Here is a 24513-nt window from a genome sequence, read left to right as displayed (position 1 = left end):
CCGAAGAGGTCTAAGGCAAGGTGATGGTCTCTCGTGCCTACTGTTTAACATTGCCCTGGAAGGTGTCATTAGAAGAGCGGGGATTAACACGAGTGGCACGATATTCCAAAAGTCGGTTCAACTGTTTGGTTTCGCCGACGATATTGACATTGTGGCTCGGACCTTTGTGAAGATGGCGGATACGTACATCGGACTAAAGGTTGAAGCCAAACGGATTGGACTGGTCATCAATGCATCGAAGACGAAGTACATGAAAGGAAGGGGTTCACGAGAGGACAGTGCTAACCTCCCACCTCGAGTTCAAATTGGTGGTGATGAAATCGAGGTGGTTGATGAGTTCGTGTATCTGGGCTCACTGGTAACTGCCGACAACGATACCAGCAGAGAAATTCAACGGCGCATTATGGCAGGAAATCGTGCATACTTTGGTCTCCTGAGGACGCTCCGATCGAGTAGAATTCATCGCCGCACCAAGTTAACCATCTACAAGACGCTGATCAGACCGATAGTCCTCTACGGGCATGAGACATGTACTATGCTTGTGGAGGACCAACGCGCCCTTGCGGTCTTCGAGCGGAAGGTGTTGCGTACCATCTTCGGTGGACTGCAGATGGAAAACGGAGTGTGGAGAAGGCGAATGAACCACGAACTGCAGGAGCTGCTTGGGGAGCCATCTATCGTTCACACCGCTAAGATAGGCAGGTTGCGGTGGGCTGGGCATGTTGTAAGGATGTCAGACGACAGCCCGGTAAAGATGGTTCTTGAAACCAATCCGTCAGGGACGAGACGGAGAGGTGCACAGCGGACAAGGTGGATCGATCAGGTGGAAGACGACCTGCGGACCCTGCGCAGACTGCAGAGCTGGCGAACTGCAGCCATGGACCGAGTGGAATGGAGACGACTCTTACGTACAGCGAAGGCCACACCACGGCTTGGGACTGTTTGTTAAGGTAAGGTAACACTACATACATTGCCCGCTTTACTAAATTCAAAATGTAAGTCATATGACAAAAATGAAACTAGTTCGTAAATAAAATTAGCACAACGGAGCTATTCCGTGATACGCATTTGGTGAGGATAAATAAAAATTTACCAAAAAAAATAAAAAACTTGAACCCAGATTCCAGAAAACCAGTTTCAGTTGTTGCTGTTTCACTCGCTCTATTACTCACGCCAAGCCTGCCGAAAATATAACTCTCGGTAGCTGCAATTTCGTCTACTTTGTATAACCGGTTATTGTAGTGAGGGGACGCTTTGCTCTACAGCCAGTCTTGCAGCCAGTCTAGCAGGCGACGGACCAACCGGCGGACTGCACAGTATTGCAAAACATGTTCAGACATGTTAGTAATTTTTGTCGTAATTCAGTTTTCGTAATAAGTTTGTTCTATCACGTCGTGTCTATTTTTAGTTGGTAGCGTGTGTTAATAACAGTTATGTCTTGTTTGTGCCAAACCAAACAAAATTGTCACTATTGTGAGAGAAAGTTAGAAGTGAGAAGAAGGTAATATATTTATCTGTCGTTCTTTAAGAAATTTATGACAGTATTACCAACTGCTCCCAAAATAAACGGAGGAGATTTTGACTTTTGAGCAACATTTTATTTTGATTTTTTATTTTTGAGCAACATTATTATCATTTTTATAAAAATGTGTCGTTCCTTACTGTTTGGGAATGAGAATACATGTGATATCTTGTGACCAGAGTTGGCGGAGATGTGAATGAGGGTTTTCAAGATGGGAACTAGTTTTGTATCATCAAACAGGTTCACACGAGCTTCCATGAAGCTATAAGTGTGTGTTTTCAACATGATTTGCATCGGTTTGCAAAATACAAATGTTTATGTTTTCCTCAAACGCAGTTTACAGATCGTAATGTAATTTCTATAGGCATCCTTGGTGTCCTTGAAATCATAAACGTTTGCATATGGTTTGACGGAGAGAAAAAATGCTACCTGGCAGCTCTTGTCATATTTTTTCTCTACTCCGCATGCTACGAACAATACACGCTCACCGAATGAATTGCAGATTGAAGAAATCAGTAACATGTGCAAAATAGGCGACAGTATGTGTTATTTTTTCACTGAAGATGTAAAAGGAGAAATTTTCGTTATTGCTTTTGAAGAAACAAGTCAAAATTTTGCGTGTAATTGTAACTACCGTTATTAGATAGTCGTTCTTCCGTAACATGTGCAAAATATACGACAGTATGTGCTGTCATTTGACTGGAAAAGAATTTTATTGTTTTCTAAGTAACAGATTTGTTACCAAAGGGAGCATTTTTTGTTACTGCTCAACTTCGCGTTTACACAAAAAGCGTGTAATTACGTTCTTGTTATTCTTTTTATTGATAAGGTTATTAAATTTCATCAAAACTCTTAAAAAGAGAAAAAAAAATTTTTTAAATTTTTTTCACAATATATGTTTGTTGGAAGAAAAAAAATTATTATTCACAACTTTGCCGAAGACACTATACCAAACAAACCGTTTGACGCCAAAATTTTTTTGATCGTTGATAGGATTTCCCATTAGCTCAAAGAACTTTGTAGTGGAAAATGAATCGAGTTGACTTAGCTCAGTGCCTTTTAATGATAAAAATATTTTTAGAGCCAGAACGGTTTATTTGGATGGTTAAGTGTCTTCGGCAATGTTGAGGATGATCATTTTATCCTTCCAAAAAAATATATACTGCAAAGGAAAATAAAAAAATTGCATATTTCATTTTTAAATTTTTGTTTCTCCAAGTTTAATCAACTATCATTGTTCAACTTATATTCTGTAGTTCAGTAGAAAAAAATCAGATTTTAAAAAAATGGGTAGCATACTTAAATGACGTGGAAACTTTTTCATAATTTCATTTTCATAACATTTGGTCGCAAAATCTCAACCCCCCTGAACATACGAAAATACAAACTGTAAGATGTGTAAAAAATTGTGACAGCATTTCATATGATGTTAACTGCGCTTTGGATTGATGTCTTCTGCTTTGAAAGCTTTGCCTGGGCGAAAAGTTGTTTATACAGCTCCGTACGATCCAAGTCTGTACAACACAAAGAAAGTATTCGCGAATTCACAAAAAATATATCGCTGCACTTACTAGTTTTGAAAACAAACGAGTATCTTGTTGTATTCATTACTAAGAAGATCACAGAAGATCGACAGCTCTCGCTACAGTGTGATGTTTTTGTGTGTTTATAGTGTGCCAAAATGTTACGTCGTTTTTCATCCAATCCCTCCTCTCCCATTGTCGCAAAACGATGATACCACCCTTCCACCTGGAAGGCAACGTCATTTAAGTATGTACCCCACATAAAGATTTTTTTTCTGATAGTGTTTGTTTTTTTTTTTGTTTTTGGTTTTTTTTTTTTTTTTTTTTTTGAAGGACAAAATTGCTGTCATTTTTGTTTTCATTTTTCAATAATTAAACTACCACAAATATAGCGCGAAAAAACTGAATGAACTTAACTTATGAATCTTTTTTTTTCTAACACCAAATTTTGTTCAGTGTAGGATTCCAAACTAATTTTTTTTAATATATTAAACAATTTACTAAAGTTTATCTCTTGACAACTTTTCTCTACCCCTTGTATTCAGTTATAATTAATTCAGTTATAAAACTTTGGCCCATTTCAAAAAAGATTCTAGACATTCTTTTGAAAAAAAGTATGCAAAGTTGCCTAGTTTAGTAAGGCCTACAGACCCACAAACAAAGGTATATTACGGTTCAATTGAAATTAACAGCGCATCGCGTCGTTTGATGGTAGTTTTTTAATACCGCAAGTCATAGTTAGAACGTCAATGGCATCCAATAAATACGTTACGCAAGTTCCGATCAATATTTCCTCCCTCTTTCCTATATATATGCGTGAAGTATTGTATAGAAGCCTTCTGTCTCCGCCAGCGCTCATTTTCATTTTCAATTGAGAATCGTCATGTGAGAGTGATGGTGATAATCTCCGCTTTCAATTGAAAAGCGTTTGTAACAATTTGAGGCCCTTCAGTTGTCAGAATCACAGCAAGAGCTTTCGACTGGGTGTCATGTGACTCACGAAGTGCTCGTAAATGATACAAAAGCTTTTTTATTGAAAGCGACGGGTCAAAGCGCCACTATAACCTGATAATTGTCAATTGAATGTGACTTTGTCAGGCTCTGATATTACCTACTTTTCGCGTAGTTGCGATCGCTCTAAAATTTCGAAATTATATTTGAGTGGTGTACGATCACCTCTAGGTTTTCAGAAATTGAGAATTAACCTAATATCTATTTTATGTTGTCTGAAACGATAAATCTATTTATATGAAGTTTATAACAATCAGATAAAAGATTGGTTGAATCTTTTCACATTTTGACTCTAGTGATATAAAATGCACTCGTGATATTTAGATTTCCATTCACATTGACGAGTCATAAACTGATCTTAAAACAATCTCAAAGTCTAATAACTGTCTGTGAAGTCTCCTATGGAAGAATCGTTCCGTTCCAGACACGGGTGGAAGATTGGTTAATAGTAAAATCACACTACTCACGAATGGGTCACCTGCAAGACCTTCCTCCCCTTGAAGTCATCCCTGGACAACTTTTCTCTATCTCTCGTTATTATTTGTATATATCGATTTGAAAAAAAAGGTTGAAAACTCGAACCTTTTCAAATATAAGTAAGGTTAAATTTAAAAAAAAGAAGTTTGCACAGTTGTTTAGTTCAGTAACGGCTATAAACCCACTCGGAGAGCTACTACTGTATTCATCTGCTCGGAACATTACATTACGGAAGATTAGTTCTACAAAATCATCGAAATTTTGTTTTTTAAATGTGAAAAATTAACTTTACACGAGTGGTATTGGTAGAATTAAGCCTCTCACATTTCCTGGACGCGAAATAATTTCCTCTCTTTAATTGTGGTACTCTCCGTGAAAAGTTGCACCAAAATTCAAAACGGGTTAGCCATAATTACCCACAAAACAAGTTTTCCGGAAGCAAAACGAAAGCAATTAGTATTACTCCCAAGTCGCCAATATGAAAATTAACTTAATAGACGTAATAAAGCCAATCTGTTGCCCGAACGGCGAGCGTAATCGAGCTCATTGGGAATCCGCGTGGCAAACCGTTGTCGCAGACAGTAGTTTTTTCCGGCTTCCTGCTGTGCAAGCTCGAGTGTCAACAATCGCTCTTCTACTGGGCAATATGAAGCCAAAGATGAAGAGTAATGTGCATTCTATAATTACTCTCCATTGCCCGGGCACTAGCCATTTTATGAAGAACGAGAAAAAAATTGTTTTTACAACTTTGTCGCGGAAAGGTTATGCATCCATCTGACGAAATTCGTATGCGCTTGATTCTGGTTTCAATTTTGACAATACTTGTTTCAAATTCGAGTTTCAGGGCTGCTACGTGGATTACTGTTTTGAAATGAATTCCTGCTCAAGCCTTCCGGGAAAAAGAGCAGTTTTCTGCAGTGTTGTACCCGAGAACCGCCTGACTAAATGAGCTCAAAATTAATAATAAACTTGATAATAATCAAACGAAAGAGTAATAGAGTAACTTTTATTGTTTGACTTGGTCTACAGTCGATTTTATAATGCATTCAACCACGGTTAGCCGCTTGATTACGTGACAAATTACTTCGAAACTCACTATCTCTGGTTCTGCCTGCCAGAGCCCCAGCAGAAAACAGATCGACGGCTACAGGCAAAAAATTGCACCATCTGACGGTGAAGCACCTGCCGCGTCGGGCCGCACAATATTGTGATAATGAAGAAAATTACGGGAATAGTTTAAATTTTCATCCCCGTCTCAGTTTCTATGTTTTTCGCGAACTGAGCAACGTCAATCGGCGCCGGATCACACCATGAACACGCGGCCAGGCTGCCGCTAACTAGCGGAAGGGTACACCAACCGCAAACACTGAAAGCACCCCGGCATCGCTCGGGGCAGTTTCTTCGCATGCCGGTGCGAAAACTGCCGCGGTTCGGTTCAAGTTTAATTAAGCATATTACTCTAATTGGATAATGTTTTACGGCGGGCTGTGCAACTTCCAAACCGGGTTGCTCTCATTCCCTGTTTGGTTGAAATGATCCACGGCGGCCTTTTCAGAACGGGATCAGTTCCTTGGGAAGTGGTTTCCAAGTTTTGAGAGCGAAATGGATATTGTGTTAAGAAGTTCCGATTGTTCCTCGCATTATCGCTACAACCGGGAAAGTTTTCTAAACCAACGTTTGGCGTATGGTATCGATTAGAAGCCCTTACTTTGGAAAGTACTGCAGTTGCCCCCGAGGGAGGGTTGTTAACTAAGTTAATGGTACCTAAACAAAACTCGGAAGCTTCGAAAAATCACGTGTAGACATCGGTAATTTTCTAGGTTAGATAAAAATGCTTTGAAAAATGTCTTTTGCCAAATTTAAAACAATTTCACTATAAAGAATAAAGAATTTTGCAAAATCTTTTAATGAAAGCCATGAAAGCGTGTGAAAAATTGCGTTCGAAAACTGTCAAATATAGTGTGAAATTAGATCAAAATTTGTGCACAAATTGGAGGAACTTTTTACGTGTGAAAACTGTTGCAGAGCCTCGGGGAACATTTGAAGTTTATCTTGACATGAAAAATTGGAGATAGTTAATAGCGATAAATTGTATTTCAAAAACTTATCATTTGTTCTGAAAAAATAAAAATCAAGTTGATGAACAGAAATGAACAGCGATAACAAAAATAGGAAAATATCTCCACAATCGACGAGCCGAAAGGCTCCCCACTGGAAGCACAAAAATAATGTTCGAACAATCTTGTTTATCGCAAACGCCACTATTCACATGGCTTGGGAAACGTGCCTCAACCGGGACTCCGAGCGAAGCGAAGTCATGGCAACATAAATCACGACCATCTTTTCTTTGCTCTTTGAGTGCTCCATTGATTGCCGGCAGTCACACGACTGGTTTCCATTTCAACCAAATCATCCGATCCGATTCCTATCGATGTTTAGAGCTGTAGGTACCTACAATGGCAGCAAAACAGAATCAGTTCCACTTAATTTATCTCGAGAGTCAATAGAAGTAAACAATCATCCGAGAACCACATCCCATTCCTATGTGTCCTTAGTTACGTGTATGTGGACTATTGAATTCATCCTTGTATTTTTTCTCCTTTGCAAGCCCAAACTTAATCAACTGCAGGACAGTCAGCAGAGTGGTGCGTCTCTGGTTCATCTGTGGTTGATTATCCGAGTTTCGTTGCAGCTTATCCTCATATCTGGCATTTCTCTTGGTAAATGCACAATCGATAGGGTAAATCACCAGCATAGGGAAGTGATTTTTATTAGAATCCGTTTTTATTGAACTGTTGAACCGCACTAGCGAGTAGTATCGTACAAGTTTCAAAAAGATCAATCTTGTTAGAGCTTTTTTATGCAGAAATAAAGTTATTCAATTAAATCATTCAAAAAAAATATTTAAATTCCATCAACTTCCCCTAGAAACAAACCAAACAGTACGTAAGTACTGCCTTCTCCCCTACGAAACTCATTGGATGGAAAAATCATCTGACGTACAATCGCTTCTGACTCTTAAGCAGCGTGCCGTTTGTTTTGCGAAAGTCGAACCCGACAGGTCAAAGCGCATCGAGTCTGGTACACTACCACCATTCAGGTTCAAAAAAGAGTCTATCTTCTCGAGTTACTTCCAATATTTTTTAAAAGCGGACAGCTTGTGGATGTAAACCGTTTGATGAAGCAAACCATTGCGTGGTCATCTATCTCCTAGCGACACGGCAAGGAACGAAGCTTTGGACGAGGCAACACAAAACCCTCGTTTCGATTCTTTGGGCCAAACTAACGGTGAGGGAACGAGCAACGTGAGTGGTTTCTGTGGTTTTCATCCACATCACAGACGTTTAAGAGAAGTTGGTCTCCCTTCATTGACTTTCGTTCTTTTCCAAGATGAAAGTGGGCTGTGACGTGCTTTTTCACATGATCTTACTATCTACGGTTCATTTTCCAGAACGGGCAGTTAGTGGTTAGGCAATGGCGGCTCCCTGCACCAGGAGCGGGTTTCATCCCATTGAAGTTTGATCCATTGGAAGGGCTGCTTTTGGCCGGGAACCTGTTTTGAAATAGGATGCAATATGTGAAAAGTGTTCTCTTCACTAGGAATCATATTGTCACAATGGGTTTTACAACCATGGATAAAGTTGTTCTCGTGGAATTACTGCATCAAATCATCTGTTGGGAGCTTCGAGCGACTCTGGTTTATTAGAGAGGAAAAATGTGTTTGATGAAATATCTATCCAATGTCATTCGTCAATGTTTTCAACTCTCTTGATGCCATTCATCAATTTAATTATACTCGGGAGTAAGAATCTTTACGTACTTCAGAGAAAAGTTTTATGTCGTCATCTTTCATCACTTATACAATCTGTATATATATCGTTTACAAATACAATAAAGAGTAGTGGACCTGGATGAGAGCTTCGCGGCACACCAAATGCCACATTACTACTGATGACGAGTAAACTCTGAACACTTTTTTGTGATCTGTCAGTCAAGTATAAGTGGATTTATTTTAAAAGTTTTAAATTATGCTTTATTTTAATCTCCCAGATGGTTTCGTGGTACGATGCTGGCCTAACAAGCCAGTTGTCGTAGGATCCAGTCTCGGCTCGGGAGAGACAGTTAGTGTTAGTCAGTAGGATCGTAGCGCTAGCCCCGCAATTGTCCTGTACACTAAACAGTTGGCTGCGAAGTCTGTGTATAAATAAACAAACGGTCGAGTTCCGAATCGGAATGTAGCACCAAGGCTTAGTTTTTTGTTTTGAATAATTTGAAAATCATCGTCAGCATCAACTTGATAAAGTCAGTGTTTTTTTTTTAATTTGCACTACATTTTGCTTTCAAAGAGAACTGGAGATATATCCAAGCAGTTTCAATAAAAAACAAGGGTAACTCACAAAAAAAACAATGTCATCAAGTACGGTAATACTGATATAGAAGCATTTGCAAACGTTTACTCTTCACCATACTTTCGAAATGCAGTTTAAACTGCTCCGATACTCACACATTTTTTTGATTGATTTTCTGTTCGAAATACCACTCACGGTGGCCCATTTGTGAACAATGCGTTTTCTTCGGTCGGGAAAAAAGCCACGCATTTTCAAACTTCCGTGCACAACTTTAAAAAAAATACAACACTTGTTTTATTTGGATGTAAACAACAGGACGCAGCCAAAGTTAGGCTGATTACTGCACGTTTTTCAAATGACAGTTAAACTTTAGTGCATTAATAGTTTTCAGGAGAATCTATATTTTGGTGTCTCTATACACTGAAGTCTTTTTTATGCGGTTGATTGTACCGCGTTTGAAAAATTAGATTAGATTTACTCATACCGGGTACAAATAATCTTACAAATCGTGTAGAAATAATCCGCGTTATTGTAAAAAAGTCGCGTTTAAAATATCGCAGAAAAATAGATGTTAATACCTTATAACCAATTTTTTGCTTTTCCGTTGAATGATTAATACATATTAGGCATGAGCAATACTCGCTGAAACCAGGCCACTTGATGCACAAGGTCTTTCGAATTGTATATAAATGCACATATTAGCTAGGAATAGAAAAAAATGATTATGCCATTTTTGTTTGATTGAATTTGTTGACCCCTCGGTCACCTAGGGGTGAAATAGTTTCTAAAAAAGTGGAAGTTTTAACCATTCTTGATGTTTTATTTGAGCTATATCTCTGAAATTCGTTGGGGAACCTACTACGAGTAGCACTTTCCTGTAAAGGGGAATGATAGGGCTTTCATTTGGAGTAGTCAGAATTTTGGCCGCCATACTGGATTATATCAGAAAAATGTAATTTTAGACGTGTTAGCAACTACCGATTTTCGATCTGAGACTAGCATTGGAAAGTTAAGAAAAAATGCTATAAGATACAAGAAAAAACTTAGATGAGCATCAGTGTTACCCTACCAATTGAACGAGTTTTCGAACGAAGTTTCAAAATATCCAATGCATTCCGTGCAATCAACGTAGTAGCCATATGCTGAGACCAAGTAAATATACCTACTTTTAAGAAAAAGATTTAGAACTGTAAATTACCACGCGTGGAATAAGTTACACCTGCTCTTTTCGCTTGAATATAAAACAGCCGTGAACTCATCTACGAGTTACTTTAACGAACCTTACATATACGCAGGAAAGGAAAACGATATTCTATTATCTGCAAGCGAATACAAGGGCTAACTAGATCAAAACCAAAGAAAGTCGCAAACAAATTTTGGGGAAAAAGAAAAGTGACTGGCAACCCATGTGGGGTGAGCTAGTTTTTGTGAAATCAGTCCAATATGACCAGGTCAAAAGCTTCACGAAAAAATATAATAAAATAAAGCCGTGAAGAAACGACGAGAAAATGAAACAATTTTACATAGGTAAAACGAGTCGGACTGGAACTGACCAGCGATTTGTTTCTATGCAATTTAGGGGATAAATGCGAAACTAGAAAGCGTAGCAAAGAATAAACCTTTAACCTCTACTACGAGACAGATTTGTGACGAATTGTTTAAATATCAAAAGCAAGGTTAGATAGCAAGTGTACAAAACATGAAAAATAAGTAGACATGACAAGATTTTTCTGTGATGAGCGATATTTTACATTTTCCTAAGATAGCTACATAATCAGACTTTTTGTTTCCGCCATTGAAAGTGTCGATATGGATGAGCATTCAAGAGTTTTACACCTGTTTTCTACGATTGCTCAAAACAGGCGCCACTGCTTAAGCCATATCTCACTCTATGTTATCTAAAATTGCTCTAATCTATTAAAATTCATCGAAATTTTTAGTGGTCAAAAAATTCAAATACTACAAGGTATACAGCGCTAGGATTCTATGAAATGGTGACGTGGGACTAAACACTGTAGTTACTGTAATTACAGACACAAAAAATACGTTTGTTCAGTGATTTACATATTTTAATTCTCAGCCTCCCCTTCATTTTTTTCAGAAATATATTTAATTACACTCGAACGAACTTCATTTGCACTTGGTGATGTTGTGCCTGTAAAAGAAAAAAATGAAAAAAATCTAACAATGTTGAAATGTTAAAAAAAATATTTTTTATAAATCTTAGTAAATGGACAAAAAAAATCAAAAACACTCACCGGCTTTCTTATAAATTAGCATTTTTAGGAACTTACCCGTTCGATATTATGTCGGTCATGATTATTTAGTGAATATAGAGGATAAAAAATAAGTAAAAATAACTCATAACCGTTACAAAAATGTTCAATTCTTGTTGAATAATTAATGGTTTTCAGGGTAATCATAATCATGAGATAAACTTTCAATCACCGTCAAAGCAGCATTGCAGTTTTGATTGCATGCGAATAGAAGTCGTGCCCGCTGCAATGATAGACGACGAGAAACTAGCGGCGCTCTTCTCCACATATACTCTATGATACTGTTGCTTTTACCAGCATATTTTCTCTCAAGACATCAGTTTCTGTTACGCTCTAACAGCAGGTTTCGAAATTGTTCGAGAAAAGGGGTTGTTTCAAACTTTCCGAGAAACCTTTACCTTCGAGACATCAAATTAGTCTAGGTTCATGGAAGCAAACATAGATTGTCCTATTGGGACGGGAAGACTCTGTCAATTTTTTTTTGGATATTGATACAGAGAATATCACAGTGAATGCTAGGTGTCTATTCATGTCGTCTGTGCTAGGAATGCTCGCATGTCATTAATTCATTGTTCGCGTAAATTTGTCCTTGACACTTTTTATCGATTTTCAACTCTTTGCAATGAAAAAATATTGATGACTAGCATATTATAAAATTGTTCAACATTTTATCTATCCAACATCATATTGGTTATTGTTATACATCATGTGGTTATGCTGTTATTATCGTTTGAAATCCGACGCAACATTTGCCAGTTTCATTTCCAATTTTACAGAATGCATACCAGTATAGAAAACAAAGACGTAGTCCCACGTCAATAACTAAGACAGACAATTGAGTTTGATAAATTTCCAATGGAAGGTAGTTATCTTACCTTACTTGCAAAAAAAATCTATGCCCTTGCAAGGGGCCCTCCGGCAGTTAACTGGAACATTCGCCATGGCACAAGAATTCAAAAACATGCTGGTAGGCATGTTTTTGAATTCTTTCTTTGTTATTCATCAATTCTTCCTCAGATTTTGCAAATTTGTTGGAATAGATCTTACGCCTCAGGTTTGCCCAGAAATCCTCGATAGGACGCAACTTTGAGACGTTGTGGGCGGGCTTGCCAACTTGGGTACCACATCGATATTCAGCCGCTCCATCTCCTCCAACGATCGCCTTGAGTAATGGGCCGACGCCAGATCCGGCCAAAACATCGCGTCTTTTGGTCTTATGGTATTTCTTGATGAACGACGCAACTTCCGGCAGACACTTCATACTATAAATTTCCCAGTTCATGACCAGTCCGGAGCGAAAGGAGAGTAGCGTTACATCCCCTTCTCGCTGATTGTCAGTCACAGCAGTACCTCCTTGAGGAGTTTGGTGGGTGGAATGAACTTCACATCGGTGCTCACTTACCTTCGTGAGGAATCGCCTTGCCAGTCATTGCCATGCAGGGTGAGCCAGGTCTCGTTGTCCATCACCACCGCCACATCGCGATTTACCGCAAATATCGACTTGTTCAGCCCATTCAGGCACTGTCGCTGCCTGCAGTTCTGAGACTAGTGAACGGGACTGCTGCTCCTGACATGTAGGTCCATGTTCGCCAGATACTTTTTTACTGTTTGTCCGATTGCGCCGTCATCCCGGCCAAGCGCATGCAGCGATGTTGCCACTTTTCCTTCTGTATTACTCTTCAGCATCCCTTGAACATCACCCGGCCGGAATCAGACTTTCTTTCGATGCTTTGATTGTTGTCCAATTATACCAAGATGTTGTAGATGCCGGAATGGGCGTATCTGGTGTCCACGACCTGCCGCACGATGACCATTTTCAACTCGACGGGGTATCATTCTTTGAACGCGCACACATCTGAACGGAGTAGCTTCACTGTTTTCGCCATCACGATTAGAGTTCGACTTAGAAAGCTTTCAATTTTTGTTTTTCTGCTGACTCATGGGTTACTATGATTGATGCTGGGTTTCGTCAGTGCGTGTGAAGGTAAACCCATGAAAAACCAGCAATTTTGACCATTTTTTACCGCAAACTTTCGGTCGATTTTAGTGGGAATTTACCGATGTGCTCAGCCAGCATTTGATGTTTTTACGCATTCTGTGATTACTAATCATTACTCATTACTCTAATCATTACTGACATCCTTTCACTGAAAATCCTCAGAGTTGAGTTATGTTCTGCATTCCCATAAATTCAACACACTAAGCGTCACAATAAGGTGTCATCCTTAAACCACAATGACTTTTTGGAGGGAAGAAAATCTGGCCAATGTCTTCGCTTTTATATAAATTTTTAAGAACTTATACTAACTTCATACGAGAAAAACGCCAAAGTGAATTTGTTCCGTAGTTGATGCACAACCCGTAAACTAAGTGCATAAAGTAGAAGTAGAAAAATATAGATTCTGCCATGTTTTGCATCGCCAGGATTTCAAAGCCATAAAGTTCAAGTTCGATAAAACTTTCTTCGACCCGTTCATCTGAGAAATCAGTAATCAGTAAACTACGGAAATTAATCTAACTACCCATCCAAATGTAGTATATAACCTGAAATAAAATAATCAGTTTACATTTTTCTAGCTTATTGTCAGGTTGTATTCAGTTTAAACTTCCCCCGAAAGAAAAGTTCTATTTATTTTAAATCATATGAATAAGCAAGACTATGCTTTCCTTAACGATTTATATTAAATACGACTTTACAATGAAAGAGGGATTATACGTCACAGCAAAAAGCTAATCTCAGAAAGAAAGAGAGAGAGAGAGAGCGCTGCCTGTTGAAGTATCACGCCAGCTGCAAAAGATTAAAAGCAAAACACGAATGCGTAATTGAATCATCCAATGCTAGGGAGCTAGTTCCGTTCCCATTTCATTTATATTCATTAATGTTGATTCTTTTCTACCGTTTCCGAAGCACATTCCATTCCGAAAGTCGTCACCAGCATTCCGAACTAACGACCCAAACAATCTCCTCAGGTTAACGACATGGGAATGCAGCAGTGTCGGTCGACGAAAGTGCAAATACTCGGGGCTCCCCAGCTGCGCATCGATCCCCCTAGTGTCACACTTTTCCGAGGTGATTCGCTGCTGGTACGATGTCTGTCGCAGGACTCTGACCAGCAGTATGGTACGCTTGGCTACAGCTGGACCAAGAACGGAGCCCTCTTCCAAGCGGTTCCGAAAACTGAGATGTGGGAAGATCTTTACCCGGATGGCAGCATCCTTAAAGTGAAAAATCTTCAGGTAAAATTAAGATTAATACCGACAAACGGTGCCGCACTGTGCTCCTGCTAGTGTGCATTTAATGGATCCAATTTCGTTTCATTGCTTGTTTTGTTCCCATTCCACAGAAATCTGTTGTCTACACCTGCATCGTATCAAACTCAGTGGCTCCGATTTCCAAAAGCGTGCACGTAACTGTCGTTGAGCCAGGATCAGTTACACTCTGCCCGAAAAGTACGGATTATGGCGTAAACTGGCCAGCAAGTGCATCCGGCCCTCCAGTACTGGCGGACTGCCCGAAGCGCAGCGACGGCCAAGCAAGACGGATCTGTGAGCAGCGTGATATTGGTCGCCCGGAGTGGCTGATGCCGGACTTTTCCGAGTGCATTCCGGATGCAGTTATTGACATTGAAAACGAGGTAAGTGCTCTATTCTGGTGTCTGTAGAAATAGATGTTACGATGTTTTCAATTTGGAATCTTTAGATATATATTAGCTCTGTTTTGAAGAGTTTTATATAATTTTGTAATATCGATTCCAAATACATGATGTTATATTTAAACATTTGATAAGAAGTCCATACTTTACCTCGTTCCCCCTGTTAGGTTCAAGAAGTACAATATTTTACGTTTCTTTGACTAGAAATTTTAAAAGCGACTTATCTTATTTTAGCAGAAATCACCGAGATATTGTAGAATTAACGTGGAGTAAAGGTATAATAATGATAATGATGATGGTCCCGCCACATACCCCTACAAAGGTTTGAGCTGGACGATTTATCTATAGATAATTAATGTGATCACATTTTAATCAGTTATACAAAACAAAAAAAAAGAACTGATTTTACCTCCAGATATAAACTTCTTCAAAAACTGTATACTTGATTCATAGAGCACACAAAAGTAGTACAGGGTTTTCATGACCTTCAGCCAGACCAACCACAACTATTTCATGATTTTCTCTAAGCATTCAAATAACAATTTTAATTTGCTAAAAGAAATCATTTATATCTGAAAACCGCGCGCGAGGCTCAAGCTTTTGTAGTCTCTTTCTATTATTTTTAAAGCTACAACAACAATAATGAAAAGAAAAAAAAATCCATCATCATCACCGTGACGAACACAGTAGTTTTGTTGTTATAAATTTAGAAAAGTCCAATTTAATATAAACATATAAATAAAATTTTACAACACAATCTGATTCGTTCGTATAAAACTTCGTCATTTAAAAGCTTCAATAAAACAATCAATATATGAATAGAAACCAAAACAAATAGTTCATCTAAAATAAATCCGTTTGTTAAAACTTCGTCATTTAAGCTCCGTTTGTTCAAACTTCGTCAGGTAAACTCTACATCATTTTGAAAAACTTAGTATCGTTCTATACAATAGAAACTTTCACGTGTGAAATACATTGTCTCTTGAACTCCGCAAGTGTTGGTGCACGTTTAACATGTATTGGCATTGAATTGAAAAAACTTATACCTTTATAAAACAATGAATTTTGTGAAGCTCTCGTTAGAAAGAAAGGTGTTCTTATTTCATCCGCGTTTCTAGTGTTATATCTATGAAAATCTCTTCCTCTTTCAATTCGATCACTCAAATATTGAGGTAGCAAACCATTAATTATTTTAAAAATGAACACCATAGACAAATAAACAATTCGCTGCTTCACAGATAGCCATTGCAAAGCGTCCAACATGGAAACAGAGGAAGTTAATCTATCACAATTTAAAATCAAACGCATTATTCTATTCTGCAAACGCTGTAACCTCAATAGTTGTGTGTTATTGGCTAAGTATAAAAAAGTAGGGCAAAAATCCTAATGTGGAGAGATAATTGACTTGTATAGCTGTATTTTACTACTAATCGTTAATTCGTTTTTCAGCCGGCATAGAATTCCATACTTTTTGGCAATTTTCTTGATGACATTGTCAATGTGAGCGTTGAACTTTAGATTGTCATCAATAATCACGCCAAGATATTTAATCTCCCGAACGCGACCAATTGCCTCATCATCAATCAAAACAGAGACATCATCATTTACAACGGTGCGCGAGAAAATCATAAATTTAGTTTTATCAATATTTAATTTCAATTGCTTATACTTCAACCATCTGCTTAGAGAACGTAAATCTTCGTTCAAGTGTGAAACGGCTTCTTCTACATTCTTAGCTGCAATGAATAATACGGTGTCATCGGCAAAAAGATTAATATCACAAAAACGTAAAACTCGTCGCATGTCATTTATATACATAATGAACATAAGGGGCCCTAATACACTTCCCTGTGGAACTCCAAGATCATTCTCCACGGGACTAGAAACAGAATCATTAAAAACAGTCCGTTGAGTTCTGTCAGACAAGTAGCTTTCAAACCATCTGAATGCAGTACTCGAAATTCCAAAGCACTTGATTGTGTTCAACAATAAGGGCCTAGAAATTGTCTCAAAAGCGCGTTTTAGATCCAAAAAAAACGGCAAATATTGTGTCTCTATTTTCTAAGTTATCTTTCCATTTTGCTAGTATAAGTTTAACGCGGTTTCACATGAGTGGCCTTACCGGTAGCCTGATTGTTCCGGAATTAGCAACGAGTTACTATTTAAATATTCTAGAAGCTGGCTTTTAACAACTAGTTCTAATATCTTTTCTAATGTGTGTAACATGTTGATGGGACGAAACTCTTCGGCTTTAATCGTTCCAACCAACGATTCTTTCCACACCAAAGGCACGTGCCCTGTTTGCAACGATTCATTAATGAGGTCCAGCAAAGTGTGACCAATGACATTGAAGCAAGCTTGAATAACTCTAGCATTTACATTATCTACTCCAGCCGTTTTACCTAATGAAAAACAAATTTTTCTCAGTTCATCTAACGTGATTGGGTGAAAACCATCAAATGTACAACTACTGTTAATCGGCTGTTTTATTTCGTCGGGTTCCTCGACCAATTCAATGGATTGATTGATCAATGAAACACTATTGACAAAATAATCATTAAATCTAGATGCAATAATTTGTTCTGAATGCTCTAATGTGCCTTCAAAAGTTATGGACCGCGGTTTACAATTACTAGGTTTCAACAAAGATTTCAAAATTTTCCATAACTCTTTGCTATTATTTTAATGTTGAACAATCGCAACAGATCCAAACTATACCAGCTGTTCGAGTTTTTCAGCGAAACAAATTTATGTTCAACTAATTGATTCGTACACGTCTTCAAAATGTTAGTAAGAACAGCTGCAGATTCATCTAAACTACCGGTCGCGATTGGAAAACCCAAGCTTCTCTCAACAAGGTTCGAAACAGCCTGTTTCGAATATTTTCTCCAGCATTTCAATTTTATTGAATCATTATTATTATTCAAGTTTCCTAGAACATTAATTACTAATGTCTCATGATCGGTTATTTTCATATCAGAATTCGTAACTGAACGAATTGAATCAAAATTGCAATAAACATGGTCAATCAAAGTTCTACTCCGCTGGGAAACACGCGTATATTCATCTACACTTTGCTTCAAATTGAAAGACTCAACTAAACGCTTCAAATGATTCGAATTTGCATCATCTCGCCAGTTAATATTAAAATCGCCCGTCACTATATTTATTTTACTCAAATCAAGAAACTCATCAAGCCAGTTTTCCAATATTTCAAGAAAACGGCGGTCACTAGCATTAGGAGAATGATACAGAACACCATAATTGCCCACCTTCATGCCACCAACTACTGTAATGCCCAAGAACCAGTTACCATCCTTAGCTTCGTTGTGACAAAGCTGGAATCGAACTGATTCTCTGACATAAATAGCAACACCGCCAGTTTGCCTAGAATGTGATAAACAAGCAGCAACATTGTATCCCAGAATACTATATTGTTCAAATGCTTCATCATCGACAATGTGAGTCTCTGATAAAAACACCAAAAGTGGACGTTTATCTTCAACAATCTGACGTAATGCAACGTAGTTTGTTGTCAACCCCGCAAAATTAAAATACAAAAAATCATACTTATTCACATTTTCGTTGGAACTTGTCTGCTATTTATTGAAACGCAGGCTGCTTTTCTTTTGCTCGAATAGTCTTTTATAAATTAAACACTCTGAACTAAAAGCGGCATGGTTGACGTCCAAATTAGTTTTACGCTCTTTATTCGTTTTTACACAATTGACGCATTTCAATACAGTAGATGTACACTCAGATGTCTTATGGTTTTGGCTACACCTAGAGCATGCATCACAATTTTTGCAATTCATGCTCTTGTGCCCAAATTCTCCACATTTGAAGCATCTTAGCACATTTATCGCGGGCAATACTAAGCACCGATCAAACTCTACATTTACTGGCTTAGCAGATAACAAACTATTATACGTTCCAAAATCAATTTCAATTACCGTGCTATACTTGTTGTAGGTAAAGCGTGGATTTTCGTACATATTAACTACTTTTACCTCATTGATTGTGATGCAATCATTTTGACTCTTTAAATAGTCAATGAAAACATCATGAGAAAGATTCTCACTCATGCCCACTACTTTCAATCTAGGCACCGACGTGGGAACAACAGCACTGTATTTTTCACCCAGATTGCTTTGAATGCCATTTTTCACTAAATCAATATTTTCGCCAACGGCGCATTCGACAATAATGGAACCATCTTTACTGTTCCTGAAATTACTAACTTTGTGTGTTTTAGGATCTAAGTTAGTTTTTAAAAACTTTCGAGTTTCCTCGCAAGGTTGTTTGGACTCTTTCGGTTTAATCACAATAACCGGACGAGTCTTAGGTTTAACCGGTTTAAATCCGATATTAGTATTACTTTTGTTACTTGAGTTAGATTTATTGTTTTTACCGCGACTTTTAACAACTTGCGCAAAAGTTGCACCGTCGTCAAAAACATCGTCATTATTTTCGTATTCGATTCTACGCTTTTTGCCGATTTGGTCCGATTCAGAAGGAATCGTCCCAATCCGTGCGCGAGCATCATTAATAGCAGCTATATTCTGATTCGTATTTAATTGCAAAACCGAATGATTCAATTTTTAAAATTTCTCACATAATACTTTTTCAAGAGACTCCTTTACATTTGATCTCAACTGTTCCATACCGATATTTATCGCGCTGTTTATCTGGGTCGCAATTTAATCCCGCATTTGAATGACCGAGTCAGAGAAAGAAGATAATTTCTGCATCTCTTCTTCGATACGCTTCATGTCCGGAGTCAAATGTTGCCCACCACAACACTGGTTTGATAAACACTCATCACACTTGAAGCAAAGATTATCGTTGTCTGTATTCATCTTTGCCGTCGCCTTGGTGAGCCCGGTGCACTTGTAGTGAAATAAACGTGCACAGTTAAACCCCACACATTTCAACGGCAAATCTGATAATACAATTGCCGAACTACATTATTAAAGAGAAACTGTAAAGAAACACATGCTTAAGTCCAGATTCTTTACGTAGAACCCTTAGCTTGTGAAGCGCGATTGTTAATCTTTGAAATTGAAATTAAAATTGTTCAAATCAATTCTGTCACATCCCAGAAACATTTATTCTATTTGTCTGCATTACTCAGGCAAATTACGAAACTCAGACGTATTCCGATAACTTGAACTTGAAACCGACATCACAACGACATTTTGATGCTGTCCATCAAAATAACTAGTGACGCATTGTCCCTTTTCGCGGTCAAAATTCTTCAGTCCATCTGTAAAATACCGTCATATCACAATGATTAATTAAGGTTGATGGCCGCGAAGAGTCCCATTACCGCAACCGCCAAAAAGTTTTCCACGGAAATTTATCGTCCATTATTGCGTCAAATGAAACGTCAACATCAACAGCGAAAATCACTCGAACGAAACATGTTAATCTTTACGAGTTAAAATTTGTCTGTTGAAATTGGCGCCTCTGCAAAGCCTTTATTAGACGATAGCAATCAATATCGATATTGAAATTCCGTTCGCAAGTCAACCGCGTACTATTCATCAGCATCAGCACACCAGGAATCTGGCACCTACCCTGGAAAGCCCACCCATTTACATTCATCGACGACAATTTGCTGCCGAGCCCGGTTCGGTTCAGTTTCCTGCCCTTGGAAGGCATTTCGTCGTCATCGTCGTCGGATAGAGAGAAATTCTTCTCGTTTATGCAAAAAAGCTACTTTACCCGGTACAATCTTTGAGGCTTTTTCATCCTTTTCAGCTTTGTTCTGCGTTTCGGCCATAGATTCTCTTTTCTTGCTCTTCCACACTAGAGTGTGAATGATGAAGCACAGGACAAGCGCAGTGTTGACTGAGCTGCAAAGGCTTTTAGTCGAGATGAGGAAATAATGGACGACAGAAAAAGGAAGACACAGAAAACTAAGCGACCTAAGCGAAGAGATTTGGTCCCGTTGGATAAAAAAGCAAAATCTTTCTTTCGATAATGATGCAAAAAAGTTAATTTGGGCCATATTGATGAAGAAGCTTGCTAGGGGACGATAACCTGAACAGAAAAAAATAACAAAATTAAATCAAAATAAATCTCGAATAAGTAGTAGTAGCAGCTAGTAGTTATATCTTAACTACCTGAAAGATACAATACAAGAAAACTACAATGCATCGTACCTTGGGCTACATATCTTCTCGAAATTATTATTATACCACCGAATGGCATTTCGAAAGATTGTTTGGTCAGCCAGGTTCATTTGTATTGTAAGATGAGGGAAAACGTTTGGTCCGCGTGTGGAATAATAACACGTTAAGTTTAAACCCATTTTATAGGTTGTGTTCGACATCGGATCGGATAGGGTTTGGAATTTCAGATCCAAAGTCCGGGTCATATTACAATCAGACAGGAAGCTTCCCTAGAACGATGTACTTGGCGTCTCCATCGATTCAACATTGAAAAGAGGCGCACGATTAACGTTCGCGTTGGAGAGTGGGTGGGAGCTTTTGCGCGTAACTGAAATTGCAAGAGGCACCAAAATTTACAGGAATGGAATCATATAGGATTTAAATAGCTATAATCTCTCATTTTTACCTAGTTTGATCTTTAGGGCCGCTTCCGTAGTTCTCTTGTTGTGGCTTAGTAGATTAGTTTTATATCGGTTATTTTGAAAGATAGAAAAAAAAACTTTTATCTTCAAAGTTACTTAAAACTGACGGAGCTGCAACATTGTAAAACATCGTTCAACTCTATATGCAAAGATAAGAAAGTTAGATGCTGGATTTCATCGAAGAATAATGTTACCCTAATTTATGATTACAGGAAAATGTGCACCCCATCATTTGTAAGAACATTGTAGAAAATAAAAAAAACTAACGAGCTCTATATCGAAATTTTCCCCTAAACTCGTTCTCTTGAAGGCTGTCGAATAATTAACTTAGCGTCTCCACCGATTCAACAGTGAAAGGAGGCGCACGGTTACCGTTCTCGTTGAAGTGGGTGAGAGCTTTTGTTGCGTAATTGAAATGAATAGGGACACCAAAATTTACAGGAATGGTTATATAGCTATAATCTTTCTTTTTCTCTGCACGTGATGCATTACCACAGTGGAATTGCCCCAACGCTGGCCATGAGCCAAAAAATTTTTGTTTGTGCCAACTGTTTCATAATATTTTTTCTTTCTTGCTATAACATTCAAGTGGTTAAATCCAAAATTTGATCTAATCGATGTTTCAGGTCAGTAACATCATTTAAACCGCAATACTATGTAGAAAGGATGACCTAAGAAGCTCAAGAGAAGATTAAATTTAATTATTAAATATACCAAAAATCGCAAAAATAGTCCAGAAAATACTAATCATGATAAATTCGATCATCTTTTTATTTCCACAGATCCAATAGTTAACCTTTATTTTGAAAAGTGAAAAGTAATTGTAAAAAGCTTCCAGATGAAGTAATGTTTCTATTGAGTGAAACAATTGTTAATAATTTATAATTAAAAAAAATATTTTTTTCGCATAGTTTGGTTGGTTTTAGGGACTACGCAATGCCCAGTGGCATTGCTTGTGGTTGAAGATCATAAAATTCTGTTTAATAAAAAATAAGGGCAAAAGTGTCAAAAAATCATTATAAATTAGGGCATGAGCTTTATGAATGGTCCCAATTATAAAAATGGAATTTTTTTTTAGCACCCCAAAATTATGTACAAACCATATTTTTGACGCATTTTTCAATAGCCAAAACAAATTTCACCGCTTTGGAAAAAAGGTTTGGTTTTACCAGGTTTTCATTTCGATTCGCAGGTGAAATTGAGGTCTCATTATCAGTCACATTCAATGAAGGTGGTTTTTCCTATTCCACGCGTCTTTTCTCTACCAATTAATCATCTTCATCTTCTTCTTTTTTTTCATTGTGATACACCCTCAATCATCTTTTTATTCGAATATTTTTCCCCTAATATTTTTTTACCATCTCACCATCCTCACTTTTTGTAATTCTTCACGCCTTAATTTAGTTTCTTTTTTTCAATTTGATCCAATAGTTGAATTGCTTTGAGCTTGCTCAGTCAACGCGATTCTATACTGATGCTTGCTGAGCTCATCTTCAGCCGGAATATTCCACTTGTCCGTCCGGCTTCCTCGGGAATATTCAAGAGACTATAGCCTGTAACACTGTGATTCTTATGTGTTTGTGCTACCTTAATCATTACGTCTAGCATCGTATGTCATGAAATGTGTTTTGTCGTCAACATAGAAGAAGAAATAATAGAAGAAAAATAGAAAAGCTCAAATTCATATCGTAACAACGTTTAAGCCGGTTATTCTGAACTTTTTCCAAACGATTCCCACTATTGATTACACTGGTCATTTCACTTGGAAACTCCACCACTTCATAAGGTGCTCTTCACATGTTCTGGCTTTTGCTTTTGACCTGGTCCCGTCGGGACTGATTTAACTAAGACTAACTTACCCCATATAGGTTGCCAGTCATTTGATTTTTTGTCATACGTTTGCTTGCGCTAAAAAAGTTGAAAGTTTCGAAGTTTAAAAAACCCTCCCCCGTAATAGACGGAATTTTTCCATTTCTAAATTCCGAGACGTTGAAGCGATATAATAATTTACATTAGATGAATGGATGAAACTTATTTATATTCGCGCCTCCACTTCATATACATTCGAATCAGAATAACCAATGTTCGTAGCTTTACTGCCAGGACTAACATTTAGTTTGGGGAATTCAGTATAATTCTCCTTTCTCAGCAAACAGCAAACTAAACGAAACTACGGGTCAGACTCGATTTTATATAGACTTGATTACAGTCAGGTTTCGAATCACCGCGTAAAAACCGCGGTAATTCAAAAACCCGCGTAAAAAATATGCGTCGAAAAAATCCGCGTGAAAAACCGTGGAAAAAAATCACGACTATATACAGGGTGTTAGGGTGCTCACTTATTGCTTTAAAAGCTTATTGCTTTTAAAGTGAAATAGCACCTAAACTTGTACAACTTGTAGAGTAGATTTCAATGTTTAATTTAGCTAATAACAAAACCCATGTTCATCACACATTTCAGTGAGAAAATTGCAGTTTAGTTCACAAAAAACATTTGATTTTGCATTTGTTCCTTCCTAAGTGCTTCTTGTTTCTCTCTAATTCGGCGTTTTTAAGACACTATTGAGTACGAAATGTTCTCAGCTTTCCAACAGAATCAACAGAATTGAGCTAGCTATCATACTTCTTGTGCTAGACTTAGTTTAAATCAAACATATCGGTAAACTGAAAAAGTGAATAACTCTGCAGTGGTTAAATTCTGGCGATATGCGTAGAAGCGTTTTTTTTTTTCATCAAATAGGGTCCTTTATCACCCCTTAAAGGATTTCAAACAGGTTCTCTAACACCCTGTATATAAAATTAGACTTGATTATTTATGGTAGGATTTTTTGTTCAATTTAAATTATGACTTACCCAATGTTTTTATCACGTTAGGAAACTTCGATAAAATATGTAACGCTTGATAGAAAGAGCCAAGAGCGGGAAGGCGATCTCTGACAAAGCATTGCAACCCATGCGGAAAATTTTGAAAATCTATACAAAAAAAGGGGTTCGTAAAGAGTTATTTTTGCGCTCCGAGTATGACTGTTTTCTGAATAAATCATGAAAAAGAGAAAAAAAATTAAATAGTAAAAACGAACTAAAAAATTTTTAGAAACACAACC

The 24513-nt window shown here is 37.7% G+C and overlaps 1 protein-coding gene across 2 annotated transcripts in view; it reads left to right on the top strand.

Moving 5' to 3' along the window:
- The window catches only part of LOC129732403 (uncharacterized), a 596785-nt gene that overhangs the window by 410976 nt on the left and 161296 nt on the right, over positions 1-24513 (top strand). For both annotated transcript variants that reach the window (XM_055693256.1, XM_055693257.1), the window contains exons 12-13: positions 14129-14395; positions 14503-14793. In XM_055693256.1, the coding sequence (XP_055549231.1) occupies positions 14129-14395; positions 14503-14793 (558 nt within the window). The remainder of the gene's footprint in view (positions 1-14128; positions 14396-14502; positions 14794-24513) is intronic.

This window comes from Wyeomyia smithii, chromosome 3 (assembly GCF_029784165.1).
Source record: "Wyeomyia smithii strain HCP4-BCI-WySm-NY-G18 chromosome 3, ASM2978416v1, whole genome shotgun sequence".
Classification (NCBI taxonomy): domain Eukaryota; kingdom Metazoa; phylum Arthropoda; class Insecta; order Diptera; family Culicidae; genus Wyeomyia; species Wyeomyia smithii.
This window is presented reverse-complemented; position numbering and strand designations above follow the sequence as displayed.